A 17,234-nucleotide genomic window follows, 5' to 3' on the forward strand; every position below is an offset into this window, starting at 1 on the left:
GTGTGGGCGTTAAACAGCTTTAAAGGGGAAATAATCCGCGAAAGGTTTCCTTTCGGAAGAAAAGCTTTTCCTTTGACTTTAATTTTCGTGTGGCTGAAATTGGAAGAATATTGCTGGATTTTACGCTCGGTTGATTCTCATAAATACACCTACTTTGGTCCTTTTTAAACGTTAATGGTGTACGGTATACTGTATAACTTCCAAACCTTTTCCCGAATTGCACGCCCACCATGTCATATTGTCTCTTACGAAGATTTACAAGTCGTTGGCTTTTTGAACTTTTTTCGCGTGGTTTTTCGTTTAAAATATTCGAAGATTCATATATTGTAAACAATTGTAGAGATGTCGCGATTTTTTAAGTGTCACTTAGTAATCTTTTATTTCATTTTGGAATTTTCTTAAGTCATTTGTTTTAAGAAAGCCTGTCGGCCGAAATACCGCGTTTTTTGCTATTTCAATTCGTTCGTCTTCTTTACTTTGGTCAACTCTGCCATTTGGAATAGATTTATTAAAATATATTAAATAGTGACGATTTATCATCATCCTTAAATGAGTAGTTAGTCCATGTGAATGTATTTCTACGTCACTAGCTGTCACTATTTTAAGCATACTGAATAGGAAAGAGCCCCTCTATATGATTTTCCCCGGAAAATGTCAGAATAGAATCTTCACGCTGTAAGAGTAACCGGGTTCGATCCGAGCTTGTGGCACTGGGCGAAAATTGGGAACAACTCCTTCTACGTTGGGTTTCGCGAGTTATCTCCCCGCCCGCGGGATAAAGGGGTTTTCTTTGTAGAGGTTAATGATTATAGTAAGTGTTGGCACCCGTGACATTAAGCGCTGGTCACCACCCTCCAACGCAACGTAACTCGGTCACTTGACTTAATGGCATTTAAGGTCGCTCTATGACTTGGCTAAAGTGGTAACTAGCTAATTATTATTATTATTATTAAGGTTTTTTCAAATAAAATACCAGTAAAAAACAGAGACAGGCGTTTATTTTAAATCAAAATTATACAAAAGGGTGGGAAAATAATCAATAATCAATATAATCAGCTAGGCTAATACCCAAGGCACCACCTTAGGCCTAAGTCATCAAGCGACTTTTGAAGCCATTAATTCAGGTGGCCGGGTTACAATGCGTAGGAGGGTGGTGGCAAGCCCTGCATGCCACGAGATCGAGCCAACAGCTCCCTACACTAACTATTAACGTTAACCTCGACAAGTTTTTAAAACTATACTGATGTTTGAAAGCTCTTCCTTTATAAGTGATAATCTTCCGGTGTAAAATATTACGTCATAACATAACCGGAAGTGAGTATCCCGAACATATCCCGGGATAATATTTCCATATAACATAAGTGAACTTTCACTAGGTGCCAGTCGCTGAATTCTACCGACCTGATATAATCAAACTGCGAGCGTTATCTTTATAATGACACGTCGTACGCGACCATAAATATTACAGTAAAATTGGTCTTATTCACTTTGGTAGGACGGGCAATTGCGTCAACTCCATACACGCGTAAAATAGCCCCAATACGAATAACGTAATCTCCACCATGTTAGGGACGGACATCGTTTCTCCACGCGGTCGCTTTTGGTTCCCTGGCGTCATTACTGTTTTCAGCGTTCCGCAAGGCTCGTTATTAGGCCCATTAGTTCCAGAATCCGCCCTCACGTTGTTCCGTCGCTGCGTACGGCTAATACGCAAAAAAAAAAACATTTTCCCGAGAATGTAGTCCGCGCGTATGATGATTTAGACCTCCAGAGTCGACGGTAAATAGAACCCGCCATTTATCTCAAACGCACCGGAATTTGAAGGAATACAGTCCCTCTGTTTTTCTTTGCTGAACTTCCTTTCCTATTTTTTTCCACTCCACCCCGACACGGTAAATAGAACATGGTAAATAGATTCCATTCTTTATAATATTTTTAATATAGTCAAGATTTTATTCGTGATTGGGGATATTTGAGAAACTAAGCCAGGGTAATTAAACGCGTAGGAGTTGTCACATATCTCGACATTTATTTTAAGAATATTATCGTAATTAATGAGTTTAACTTTAATCGAAGAAATAATTAAATAATAAATATTTTAATTTGACATACTTCACTCTTTCTCCGCTAGCGTTTTATTATTCGTTTTGAACTTTTTTTAGGTAATATCTATAATTAGCCTTTGCAGTTTGTATAGAGACACTTAGAGGCCAACGGGAGAAGCTCTTCAATTGTTGGAGTTCCTTCTGCTAAACAGACGATTCGCTAACATTATTATACAAAGTGACTGCTTAGCAGGCGATTATTGCAAACTGAAAAGCCTAATAGGCGCTTAAGGTTGACCACAGTTGTGAAAAATTAACCAGAAAAATCTTGGCAGTTTTGGCATTGTCCCATCTTTGTCTTGAATTCTTTTTCTGGTAAAAGACGTTAAATCACACTTCAACACAGTTAATTACAGAATTCTTGAAGGTGTGATAGACCTTGTAAAGAAAGTAGGCATCGAGTTTATAAACAGAAATGTCGAGGATTGCACGGTGCTTTGCATCAAGTTAACAAGCAGTGGCGGCTTAAGAAGGCTGGGTCCCCGGGGCGGGCAATGTTTTGTGACACTCCCCAGGACCGTGCAGACGTTTTCACGGGTCCTTGGTCTTGCACCCCCCCCCCCCCCTTCGCGAGCCCAAACACATTCTTCAAGTTTAATCGTTCTGATTTTCACCCCCCCCCCTCGAGCTTCCCCGATGGCACCCCTGGCTACAATGGTACCCGGAGCGAACCGCCCCCCTCGCCCTCCTTACTCCGCCACTGTTAACAAGGTAGTGTTTTGAAAATATTTCGACGTTCCCGTTCACATTTCTACTGTTTTACTTAGCCTCTCTATTTTCTTAAAACAATGACCGATTTTTGACTTCTACTTTATTATTTGAAAGAAGGGAAATTGCTCGGTGATTAACAACAAAAAACTATTTATAAAAATCATTGATAATAAACAATTTTGATAAAATTTCCACTTCATGTTTTCGGATTAGAAAATGCGAAATGAAATGAGTTCAACGTGTTTTAATAATTAATCCAGCTTTAGGAAATAGTGTGTCTCCTTATCCGGAAGAGCTCTCTAGTTTAAATCACACTCATTTAATCCAAGTGCTTTAAAAATACTTTCTATTGGGTTTTTGTTTTTTTTAAACAGGCTTTTATTATTTCTTAACCTGCTTTTAGCAAAAAATTGAAACTGAATAAAAATTGTGATTAGTTTAATCTACACACAAAATGTATACTTTTTTCAGGGTATTAAAAAGTGTAGGTCCTTTAAATATAGTCACAGAATATAAAAAGTAATTTTTTTAATCTTGGTATATAATTTTGGTACTCAAATTAAATTTTAGTAAATAAAGAAAAGTATGTAGAGTTAAAAAAATACACAAGCGAAGAAATTGTTTAAAAGTAATATAAACCAGTGTTTTAAATAAACCTGGTTTAAACAAAATAAAAACGGTTATTTTGAAAACCAGATTTTTTCCCAACCCTGCTTTGGTTGGGGAAAAATTATGTACAGTGAAACAAAACTTACTGGTCAGGGACAATTAGTTTAAGTTAAGCTATAGCAGTGCTTGAAATGAAACTTGATTTAAACCAAAAAAAACTCTTTGTAACAATTATTATTTATTTAAAAAAATGATATGTAAATGTTGTGTGAGTACGGATACAAAAAGTAATACAATTTTTTAGATTTTAATTAATTTTTCTCCCTTATTGTTGAACTAAAAAAGTGAGACGCACAAAGGTCATGATTATGACTATTATACGCTGTTAGCCCCACCACGCACGAGCTTTTGCTTATGTGGATATTGGGGTGATTTATGTATTTAATTTAACTATTATAATGTATTACTATGTCATCAAATAAATTATTATATTATTATTATATAAAAAAATTATTATTATATTAAAATATATATTATATTACATTATATTATTTAAAAAAAAACTTTTTTTTCTCAACCATGGGCATTGTGCCTTCTAGATGTAATTAGATCTTATTTTAATAAAGTTGTCCTTTACTATTTTATCAATCAAATCATTAATCTAAGTTAAGTTATAACTACGTGTCTTGTTAATAAATTAGTTTGAATAATTTACTTGGAAAGTAAACATTTTTGATGTAATCAATTAAGAACTATCACAACATTTGAATCCAGAAAATTGCCGTTATCAGCATTGACGATAAAATTTTGAAATTAACTGGATTCTTATGAAAATAATAGTACCTTCTTATGTTTTAGGCATTTTTGAATTACAAAATGATAATTAAAATGGGAAATTAAGACCACTATTACAAAAATATATAATTTTATCATTTATAACCTATCTTATTTGTTTATTTGTTTTGTTAAATTTCATTTTAATAGAATATTTCCAACAAATGATAAAATTATTTCTTGAAACATACGTCAATATGAATTTGACCCGTTTTGTTTATAAAAACGTAGCACTTCCTACTTAAAACTCCATTTTCTAGGGTTGGGTGAGGGCTGTGACCCCGTGAAAAATGAAAACGTTACGCTAATTCGTTCCCTGGGTCACCATCAAAATTCATTACGCTACATTGCGCAATCTAATGGGCTCACTTGAATCTCCCGAAAAGAAGATTCTCTGTTATTTAGTGAACTTGTATTTCAGCTTCTGACGGTACTGGATTCCCTTATTACGTAATAAAACTATTCTGTCGGTTTCGTAATATGATCGTCGTATCATTAGCTTATTTCTATAATGAAGAAAGTTTTTCCAACTAAGAAGCGGTACTAGATAAATGGCTTTAAAAAATCCATTCGAATATATGAATTCGGATTTTGAACGAATGTTTCTTATTCAGCTTCTACTACAGTGACGTCATTTTCGACCCTGGGCACTGACGTAGGGAAAAGGCGGGGCAGAAAACACGTACAATGTTAGGCATAACAAATTGGAAACTGCTATGAAAAAGGGAATTACACGTAACCCATTTAGAGACTCGATTACAACACACGTGAGTGCTTTGATAGAGCGCACAACAGAAAAAAATTACTTTTGACATTGGAGCTCATAATTCTTACTTATTTTCTCGAGACTTGAAAGAGGTTCAGATTATACAATTTTCAAAGGCCAATTAGTTTGACCACCAAATTTGTCCAATTATTGGCAGTTAATTAAGCAGTGTGATCAGTAAACGTTGGTGCACTTCTTGAGGGACCAACACGAAACTTTTTTTCAGACAGGTGACCGAGTTTCGGCTGCCAATTTATTTGATATATAAATTTTTTTTTGAAATTTAACCAATGACATTTAGCTGTTCTGTGACGTCACTGACGTGGGATTTTTGAAACATTTGACCAGTCGCTTGCTTACTATTTAACATTCTTATTATCGAAATATCAGTCATAAATAAGTTGGAAATGATGAAGGCAATTTCTAACTTTTAAAACATTATAGCAGACTAAAACGAAAAATACTAATACTCTCATTGGAGGAAATCAATTCGTTATAACCCAAATTTGGTGGAAAAGTGTGAACAGTTAAGGGTGGGCCATTGAATGGTGTATCGGATATTAATCATTAATTTTTCACCAATAAAATTGAGTTCTTTTCGCTAAAATGGTATAATGGACAGAAAATTATTACAACATAAATCCATGATTTCATTCCGACTTAGATTTCTGTTTGAGGATATTTGATGTTTATAAGATATCATTTCAGACCATTGACTTAATTAAAGGATTTGAACGGATCGTGTCACGAGATACTGTGAAATACATGAAAAATCAGCGTACCAAACCCATGTAAAAGGCCTCAACCATTCTTGTATTTTTAGGCAGTGTTGGGCACCGTTCATCTCATTGTTAGCGGATTTGTTATTATGAGCGAAAATGAGCGGTAAAATATCTTTTTAAAAGAGCGCAAAACAAAAATGAGAAGAGCGCCAATTTTACCGCTCAAAAAAAGAGCGGAAAGAGAGGAGCGAAAATTTTACCAATCAAAAAGACGTGAGCGTGAGCGGTTCTTTGACAAAAATGCCCAACACTGTTTTAAGGATAACTGACCAAGCGGAAGTGGTACGACATTTTTCTATATCAAGTGAGCTGAAAAAATACAGAAATCGTATTATTAGATGCTACTAGGACCAATGCATTTGTAGTATTCGAAAAGGAATTAATTTTCTTAATAATAAATCAGCCTCATCCATGGACAACCTTTAATCGAACGCCGACCAATTATTATCGAAAATAAAGTTATATAAATTAATTTACCAGATAGTAAAATAGGGGTGGCAGAATTTTCACAAAATAATAGTATAACAAAACCCAAACTTGACAGATCTTGAAAGCGATGGAAATTTCCAAAAGCCCGGAATAATATGGGCATATGGGACACCATCCTTTGACTAATGTACCATAGAACTCCGCAAATAATAGCCCATTTAAAAAAGTGTTTTAAGGATTTATAAGAAATTGGTATCCCCTACTATGTTATAGACCAAAAATATTCTGAACACCCTTATGAGTGGCGTTATTTCAATAAATTTAATTATATTTACAAAAAAATAGTTCCATAAAAATTTTAATATTAGCAGAAGTTAATGATATATCTCATATAAGATAAGTATCGATATAGTTCATTATAATAAAACATGTATCTTTACAAACTGGACGTGGTTTCCGTTGGGCACGAATTTCCTAGATCCCGTCTGGAAATCTACCGCGCGTATTAATTCGCTAAAAGATGAATTAGTGTTAGAAAATCAATTTATGACGGTCTTCGTCCCGCATTATTTTTGTTCCCAATCTTTTATGGGCAAAATCAACGGAAGCCGGCGTAGTTACATTTTTCAAGCGAATAACGTTAGCAAGATATGTAAATGAAAACTTATATCTTAAAAATTATATTATGTACTCCCGATATTAGCCATTCCAAAAATTATAAATATATTCGAATAAAATTTACATTAAACGCAAATATTTCGGAATATCCTGGTTCGGGAAACCCGTATCTGAGAAATGTGGCAAAGTGGGCGATGCTTAGTCAAGTAGTTCTCGTTGACCTGATAATACGATCTAGTAGTATACCTCTCTCTCTCTCTAGCGCAACACCGGAAGTAAGCCATCTCTTTTTTTCGAAACTAAGAAAGATATTTTTATGTTTGAAAGAATTTTCACGGTCGAACGCCTCTTCTTTCTTATTTTTGGGCAGTTGTTCGTCTTCTTCCGAAGGTGTTGAGCCACCAAAGACCCGACCTTGATTCGCGAACGTGAGGATACCGAAGTCACTAACGTCCCTTTTTCCATTTCCTTTTACTCAGAGCATAAGAATTTGTGGCGAAACGCTTCCCTATCAAACACTTCGACACATTTTAATTCGGTTTCGTTCCCGATTTCCCCTTTTTTTCTGCCACCACACCTGAAGCGGAATATTTGCAAAACGCAAACTTTTTTTGGATCTTTTATATTTATTGTGCCAAAAGAATTCAAACATTTTTTATGTTTATTATTTACGATGGGTATTTATGGGAATTGCCTTGACCTTATTTTTATACGTTCCATTATTCTGAAAATAAATATTGTGGCCACTGTGCCATTAGCTGGCTATACTGTAATTTTTTTAGAAGATTATAACTATTACTATTTAGAATTCAAGCAACTATGTTTTTTCCAAAAAAAATTAATCCTTGTCCCCCGGATGATGAATTTATTATCATTATCATATACACTTTTTACATCTGACCCATTTTACGTTTGATTTACAAAAAATGTTTAACAAAAAAACTGATTGGTGTCTTAAGAATGGGCTTTCGTTTTGTCATGGAAACCAAAAATGTTTTTCGCAACTTAAAAACTGATTTTCTCTATGAAAATTAACATGGGAAAATCGACGATTTTAAGGGTCCCCACTAACAATATTTTTCAAAAAATTAAAAAAAGGTTCATCAATTAGATACATAATTCAGATCATGGTTAAATCTGGTACATTTGGACCAATATACGTCAAATTTGGTAAATATGAGTAAATATACATACTATTGGGTAAATACGAGTAATCAGTTCTTAAGTTGTGAAAAACATTTTTGGTTGCCATGGCAAAACGAAAGCCCATTCTTGTCTACCCTTTTAGGGATTTGCAAGTTACACGAAGGTCTACTTACCACCCGAGTTTGAACCAAATCGGAGATAACCACCTCAGGTAGTCTCCTTGTCAGTGGCATGTGTCAATTAACAAGTGACATTAAATAGACGTGAGATTGCCACCCTAATGTTGTGTAGCCCCATCTTCAGCATAATCGCAGTAATCGTTCATTTGTACGTCAAATATTTTTGAAAGCGATACATTAGAGTTTGCAGTAGTTAAAACCAAATAATGAAATCTAAAAAAAAATCAAAAACGTTTGTTTAATTTCTAAAAATATATTTTATCAGCATTTAATTAAAATTTAATGCGTTTTAATATACGGTTATTCAAAAATGACATGGGTTATTCAATACCAAAAATTTCCTAATTTTGCAACTTCTAAAACGGCGCTACGTGCCGGTTTTTGGGAGTGGCTATTCTGAAAAGCAAAAGTGGATGACCCCAGCATTGACTTGGATGATGGATCAAGGTTCTTTAGAACCTAAATTGGTTCTTGGTTTCATCTGTTTTTTTTTCGCACAAGGATATAGTAAAATTTAATTTTAGATAAGACGCTCGTTTATATTATCGAATTAAATTTTTACAAATCAAACTGGGGTCATTTTGAAATTATCGACAGCATCATAGAAATTAAAGTTTTATTTTTTTTACTAATACTAATATTTATCATATTTAATATATAATACGTATAATAAACAATTTAACAGAATAATAATATTATATAACATATACAAAATAAATAACATTTAATAAATATTATAGAGTATAATAGAATAACATGTTAAATGTACAGACCTTTGAGGATATGCAGATAAATTGGACAATATTTAGAAATTCATATCAGGTACAATATCATAATACTTAGACATTCTTAAATTACAAAAAAAAATATATATATATGCATTTTGAAACATCAATTTTTAAGCTTCAAAATATCTTGGTATTTACAGGATAAAAAATCAATTCGGTCAAAGGTCATTTGGAATCTCGTTGAAGGAGATAAAATTGTATTCTTAGAAAATGTTATCTTTTGCCTCTTTTTTATAAAGATAATATACAATATTATACAATAATAATGGTTTATAAAATAAAATCATTTTAAAAATGACCCTTTTTTTGAAATACATAAAATTTATATTACTACTTTTATAAACGTACCTTTAAAACTTGTAAATATTGTCATCCTTAAACGATAGTTTTGAAGAAAATCACCAATTTAAATTTTTTGTACTGGATACGAAGTAATTTTAACTCTAATCGTGAGAATATATAGGGCGTTTTTTCGCTTAATTGGTTTGACTTCAAACGAGGAAATTGTTGTTTAAGCTTCACTTTCTTCTACCAGGGGTCATTTAAATTCAACAGAACTACGCCCCTATTTAAAGAAGAAAGGAAAGTCAGACATCTGATATTGATATTAAAATTATAAAATTCTTAATTTGTGGTAAAATATATTTTAAGAATATCTCCATCCATAAATAATCAAAAAATTTAAAAGTATAAGACTTCTAAGGCTAGTGCAAGTTTAAAGAAAATCATATAATTATTTTTTAAAACTTTCTAGTTAGCTTAAGAAGATGCTTAAAAAGGAATGCGGAAAGATTGACATTTCTGTTTATAATAACACGTCGCCGTTAAAACAAAACCACGTAACTTTAGATACGTGGCTTTGTCAAAATTGACATATTTAGATTCTACACCCCAATTTACGTATATAACATTAAAAACATTAATAGATTGCAATTGGATTTATTTTTTTTTAAATCGAGAAAACTTTTAAACGTATTTTTGATATTCACAACTTATTTCGCGCAAAAGCACGTATCTTGCTTATTTTCAGCTCCTATCTCACTTCATGACGCAAAACCACGTATCTCTAAAAATTCCCTTTAGCAAAATATTTTTAAATTAAAATCCTCATAAAGAGTCAATATTGAAACGAAATTATTTCACTATAAAATTAACTCACATGTACAAACCTAACACGCGATTTCACAAGTCCTTGCAAAATTAAAAAATCAATTTTTCTCAAAAAGGCCACCGAAAAGATACGTGGTTTTGTTTTAACGGCGACGCACAATCATACCACATTTCTAACTATAGGCGCATTGAACTATGGGTCGTACATTAAATAATTTTTCTAGTAAATTTATGAAGATGGCGCTACACCATTAATTAAATTTAATAGCCGTGTGCCACGCGTGTTTCAATAACCACGTGTCACCGAACCTGCGTCGCGTGCCATTACTTGTTGATAAAAATGTGTAGAGCACTAAGCAAATCCTAATGACATTAAGCGCCGGAAATTACGAGAGTAAAGTAACACTAAGAAACGGTTTATTAAGCTAGAGTTTATATGTATTGCGCTTCGCGCTTAAAACAACGAACTGCGGGTTTTCGCTCCCGACAACAAAAACAGTAACACACACAAAAGAGAGGGTACAAAGTTCTCTGATCTCACAAGTCCGGCATCAATAGGATGGTTGATGCGGTCAGTCTATCTGTCCGTACGCACACTAACATTACTATGGGGCGTCGGGCCTCCGTGTGAGGCGCTGTGGTCCTGTTTCCCGGCCTTGCGGGGCCCACCGGGATCTCCGGTGCCACCTGTGCCGGGCCCTTAAGGGATGGGCTGGAAACTGAGCTTCGGCTCAGGCTAACTAAGAGGGTCTTTGCAAACTGGCCACCTCGGAGGAAAGGGTAGCCTCCGGTGGGGCAGCAGGTCTCCGTATGAGGCCCGCTGGTCCTTTTCCCGACCTATTGGATCACATCGGGATCTCTGGTGTCAGCCTTGCCGGGTTATGAGGACCGCTGTGTGCCCGTCGTTCCCCTTTAGGAGCTCTTTCTGAAAAGTCTGTTTCTCTACCTACATAGGTAAGGTGTCGGCTGGAATTGCTATAGCATCCACTCTCTATCCCACTGCTGTGTGCGAAGTGAGGGGTTGGTCGTCCCATTGTTGCACCTTCTGCTGGGTTGAGCGGCTTGCGTCGAAGGTGTGACCATCAGCGGTAGGGTTCTCTCGCTGCCCTGGCTGTTCTGTCACCTGTCCGGGCTGTGGACGCTGGCGTCGGGCATTATGATGATGATCTCCGGTGATGTGTTCTCAGTTTGCGGGACACCGGGCTATAAATCTGATACTAAATATAATCAAGAACGCCTCCTACAGTGCAACTGTGTAGCGCCATAGACTGAGTAAAAATCTTTCTCGTTTATTTCAAAAAGAAATAATATTCATATCGAAAAATGAAACTCAATATTCTGCACTTTTACATGCGCTATATTTAAACATATCTATGGACGTTAAGCATACGGTAATTTCAACAGCAACGGCAAGACATCCACATTACGTTTTCGCTGTTTCACCAAGTGAAATTAGCAGGGCTGTCAAACCATGTTTCGTTTATCTTCAAAGCGTTATCTTGGCGTCCCTAGTCGTATAAGGTGCTGTTCGTAAATTATGTAACGTAAAAATTTTCGGCACATTATTCCCCTCGTAACTATTAGAAAGACCCTCTGAATTACGTCATAAATACTTAAACCCCCTCAATTATTACAGCATAATTCTTAAAATCGTTAGACTAATTATAATTTATTATGATTATAAATGAGAAAAACGAGTATTATATAGCTAGGGTAACTTCTAATATCGTATCATAGTATATCATATCCTAGCATAAACAGAGCAGATCATATCAGACCATATCATAGCAGAGCAGATCGGATCATATCAGATCATATCATAGCAGAGTAGATCATATCATACCATATCATATCCTAGCATAGCATAGCTGAGCAAATCATAACATATCATATACACTCCCAGTTATATTTTCTTAAGATTCCAAACCAATATAAAATTTCTGAAACAAATATTCCAAATACCAAATCTGGGTATTTATTAAACAAAATGTTTTAATCGTATAATAAAGTGAAAATATTTAACTTGCGCAATAATTCGTGTCTTATTTTTAATATTTTATAAAATTTTAAATAGAAAATCTGGATATGTATCGAACAAATAATCCAGATAAAAATAAATATATTCACGAAATAAATATTAAAAATAACAAATCTGTATAGTTATAAAACAAATATTAAAAATAAAAAATCTGTATAGTTATAAAACAAATATTAAAAATAAAAAATCTGTATAGTTATAAAACAAATATTAAAAATAAAAAATCTGTATAGTTATAAAACAAATATTAAAAATAACAAATCTGTATAGTTATAAAACAAATATTAAAAATAACAAATCTGTATAGTTATAAAACAAATATTAAAAATAAAAAATCTGGATGATACAAATATTCGAAATGAAAAATCTGGGTAATTATGAAACAAATATTGGAAATGAAAAATCTGGGTAATTATGAAACAAATATTGGAAATGAAAAATCTGGGTAATTATGAAACAAATATTCGAAATGAAAAATGTTTTGAAAATAAAAAGGTTACGTCTGTAGGATAACGTTAACTACATAATTTGAAAACTTCCAACCTAAATAATAAATACGTCCATACATAAATGAAATGTGAAACCTCGCGTGTCTCGGGAGCTTTCATTAGAAATGTCGCTAAACATATGTCCAATTAAAGCCAGTAAATGATCTACGCAGTTTCGTTCATTTCTTAGAATTCACACAATTATTCAAGTGTGTCAGTAAGCGATATGGGTGCGCACACACAAGCAAAACAAATCTAGCGTTACGATTACTCTTTAAACCTTTTCTGCCGGCTAATTATAAGTCACCCTTATTGGCACAAGAAACTCCGTTGAGAAATTCCAGTATTGGCGTACTTCGCAAAGTCCCACGAGGTCCCTCGTATTAGCTGAATATTCAATATTTTTACATATTTGTTTAAAAGGTGTATTTTTTCTCGTACGAACGGGATGTAGGTCAGCCGTAAATGGTGACCATCTTGATGAACCCCTGCTTGGTTAACGGCGGTAAAAAAATCTCACCGAAAATTGTATAATCATTTCCTCTTTCTATAAATAATGACATCTAACCTTCTTTTTTTGAAAAAATTTATAATCTCTTTCCCGGCAGCGTAAGCGATTTTTTTGCGGTAATTTCTTCGGGAAGTATTTGTCCACGTGTAATTTGAGGTAGTAAACTTATTTTTCTCGAAAGTTTACAAGATTTCTCTAACGCTTTTATTAATACAAATACTTTAATCAAATCACGAATGTAGTTTCTCCAACTTTCGTTATTTTATCTAAATTTAAAGAAATTGAACAATCAGGAACGTGTTTTAAAATAAAATATCGTTCGTGGCAATTCTTGCATTTTCATTTGAAAGCAAAAGCACCGGACACGGTGTGCTGTTAGGTGCAGTTTAATTCGTGAGTTTATTTGAATGAAATAAATCAATGGGTTATATACAATCATTGCGAATGTTGTAATCAGCGCGGGTCAAGGTCAATTCGAAATATCGGAATATCATACTTAACCCTGCTATTGTGTTATAATCGAAAATAATCTTTTGCGTTTTTGTGCCGTATTTCGTAAAACTCCAGCACACGCTATTGAAAAATGATATTGAAATCAACTTGAAAATTACGATATCTGTAAATCAGTTACAAAAATCACAAAATCAGCCTAAAACACCAGTAATCAACAGTTTGAAATCTCCAAACTAATATCTTATTTTTGAAGTTAGTTCCCGTACACAAAATTGCAAAATGTCCGACCACTCGATTTTAAAAAGTTTGCTCCACGTCTACCTTTTACATTAAATTACGGAAATCATTTCACGGAAAAATCCACGTCATTATGTTCTGATTTGTTATCGGATAGTAATCCATTTATTTCTTTTGTTTCTAAATAATGGCCCCCCTTATTCTCCCAAATTTAAATTAGGAAAAAACGAAATAAATGGCAATTATTTATATTTACGAAAAATGCCTAATTTAATTATTTTAGTTTAAGACAAAAGTATAGTTCGTCAATTTCAATATTTCCTCAATCTCTGAATTTTTACCAACGTATAAAATTTCACGCAAAATATTTCTTTCCTATATCTTTTTTAAAGTAATTTGAAAGATTATCATTGTTTAAAATAAATTACTCCGTAAGTATTTCTCTATATTTATATGGATACGATATATTGAATTCCATAAATAAATATAAGTTTACCCATTGAAAAAAAGAGAAGTAATTTATCAGTCATCGCCCTTGAAAACAAGCCAAGAAACGTGTCTTTCGGTTCATTGTGTTCTTCGGTTGGTTCGCTATATTGTGCTTCTATTGGAGCGGTAAGAGTTTGAAGTTTTTCAGTTTATTTTTTGCCTCGAGCCGTTTGTCCACATTTAACCGTGAAGCATTTTCAGAAGAAAAAAAAACATTGCGATATAAAAAAAATTGAGTAACAACAAACCCGCGAAAATAGTTTTTCTAAATAAGACCGGTTCCACGGCTCGAGAATATTTTCCCTGGACGATTTTATTTGGATAACAACAATTATCTGGTTTCGGTTTTATTATTTTCAAATACCTTATGACCCGTTTCGCTAGACACTTAATAAATGCGTGTCAAATTTAATTTTAAAACAAAAAGCTATTTAGTAATTATAGGATGTATTTTGAAACTATAATGGTACATTGAACTCTTATTTTAGAGAGATTGCGTTGGCACGATTTCACCTTTTTCGGGTGGGCGTTTGTGAGTGCGATACTTTAAGACCAATTGTAAATTTTGGAAGTTGGAAACGAGAATTTAAGGTTCCATTTTTTTCGGGGGCCCCATTTAAGAAACGGGTTTATATTTTATATTTCTCCAAAGATTTATTATTTAAAATTAACACCAGTAAACCAATCGCGGCTTTCTGCAAATATCGCTGCAATCTGTCATACTTTCTGTTGGTGCGCCAATGAATCTTAAGCTTGTAGTTGCGAACTGCAGGAACTCTAGATAGCGTGAAGCTGCTTTTAATCACACATTTTCTCGGTTTAAGCAAAGTAGCGTAAACAATGCCTTTACTACGGTCCTTCACATTTAATTTTGAGACTTGTTTCGCGTTTGTATTTTTTTTATAAACACTTCAAACGGTCATAAAATGAGCCATAATGAAAAAGATTTTTACTCCGACCTTTATGAAAAAGACATTTACTCCGACTGTAATGAAAAAGATTTTTACTCCAACTTTAATGAAAAAGATTTTTACTCCGACCGTAATAAAAAAAGATTTTTACTCCGACTGTAAGGAAAACAAATTTTTCTCCGTCTGTAATGAAAAAGATTTTTACTCTGACTTTAATGAAAAAGATTTTTACTCCGACTTTAATGAACAAGATTTTTACTCCGACCGTAATGAAAACTAATTTTTCTCCGTCTGTAATGAAAAAGATTTTTACTCCGACTTTAATGAAAAAGATTTTTACTCCGACCGTAATAAAAAAATATTTTTACTCCGACTTTAATGAAAAAGATTTTTACTCCGACCGTAATAAAAAAAAGATTTTTACTCCGACTGTAAGGAAAACGAATTTTTCTCCGTCTGTAATGAAAAGATTTTTATTCCGACTGTAATGAAAACGAATTTTTCTCCGCCTGTAATGAAAAAGATTTTTATTCCGACTGTAATGAAAAAGATTATTACTCCGACTGTACTAAAAATATTTTTACTCCGACTGTAATTAAAAAAAAATTTGCACTCAGAACCCCGAAGTTTCGTTATTCTAATGAAATCATTTTTAAGACGAAATGTAAAAGTATACAGATTATTGATTAAAATTGTATTTATTTTTGTTTCAGAATGGCTTCCTTCTTTCACTTCACTCTTCTGATTCTCTTGCTCTTCGATTGGTCGAGATGCATTCAGCCGCTAGAATTAGACGAAGCATCCTGCAACATCAAGCCTCTAAATGAAATGTCCATTGAGGTAATTAATTGATAAAACCATAATTTTATAAGTTATTTCTATGACGTCCTTGGCAGCCGCAACTGCTTAGTTTTCAAAAGTCGTTTAGACTACATCAAATTTAACTTTCTAAAGCTATTAGATACCCAAATATGGTTTATAAATATACTGGGTATTTCAGAGAAGCCAGGCACAAATTAACAAGGTAACAAGGAGTGAAAAAGGTCCTGACAAACGTTTTCCTAAATTGAACCGTATCCGAGTAATTGGCCGTCAAAAATCGACCTCAAAAACGTCAAAAAACGCTCAAATCTTCTGTTTCTATTATTTCTGGGACCCAATTGTTTCCTGTAAATTTGTGACAGCCTTCTAAGAAACACCCTGTTTGTTCCCTGTGTATTTTGACATTTCACTCAGTTAGGCGGGAAATTCGCATACATTGAAAAGTGTTTCGAGACAACGAACTACGAAGGCGCATGTTTCAATTTTGAGACGTATAGAGGCGGACTGGCCTCCGGGTCGCGACTAAATTTTGCTTTCGGGCCTGGTCTCTTTGAAACTCAGGTTGGTGGTAGTTCAATTGAAATATGAACTACCTCTAAAGAGTTGCTTTTCGCCACTACTAGAGATCGGCGTTTCAATAAGAAATTATCCAATTATTTATTTTTATTCATAACCGACAATTACACAAAAAATATCAGAAAAGAACCATTACTTTTGCATGTTAAATTGTTGTTTATTCGTATAAAATGTTCATAAATAAACAGTTAACCGTCAAAATTCATAAACATTTTGGTTAATTTATTTGTTCCGCCAATCTCTAGCCACTACCCTTCCTTGGCGACGATACTATGCCCACGATTGTAAAAACCTCGCTAGTTTGCCTCTTGTGGCATAACTCTATTCGTTTGATATAAAATATAAAAATAAAAATAGACCTTATATTAAGGAAGACTTCTTTCAACTTTATTTGTAGAATGACGCGCAATTCAAGATCGGCGTTTTGCTCAACGCCCATGAGACTGGAAAGGGTCTGTATGGCTGCGGCGAACCCTCGGACTCCGGTGTCCAGGCCTACGAAGCCTTGAGAATGGCTGTGTCCATGGTGAATCGCCGTCCAATGAACACTGACCGCTATTCCATGGTCAAGGCCCTGCACGGCATTAAAATTGGTACGAATTATCGCCCAACTAGGAGACAATTAAGACGAC

General features: G+C 34.0%; 1 protein-coding gene across 2 annotated transcripts in view; it reads left to right on the plus strand.

Moving 5' to 3' along the window:
- Window positions 1-17,234, plus strand: part of LOC149955605 (uncharacterized) — a 49,652-nt gene that overhangs the window by 17,176 nt on the left and 15,242 nt on the right. For both annotated transcript variants that reach the window (XM_090165332.1, XM_090165331.1), the window contains exons 2-3: window positions 15,918-16,044; window positions 17,000-17,195. In XM_090165332.1, the coding sequence (XP_090021458.1) occupies window positions 15,919-16,044; window positions 17,000-17,195 (322 nt within the window). In that variant the 5' untranslated portion in view covers window position 15,918. The remainder of the gene's footprint in view (window positions 1-15,917; window positions 16,045-16,999; window positions 17,196-17,234) is intronic.

This window comes from Leiobunum rupestre, chromosome 2 (assembly GCF_980474605.1).
Source record: "Leiobunum rupestre chromosome 2, qqLeiRupe1.1.hap1, whole genome shotgun sequence".
Lineage (NCBI taxonomy): Eukaryota > Metazoa > Arthropoda > Arachnida > Opiliones > Sclerosomatidae > Leiobunum > Leiobunum rupestre.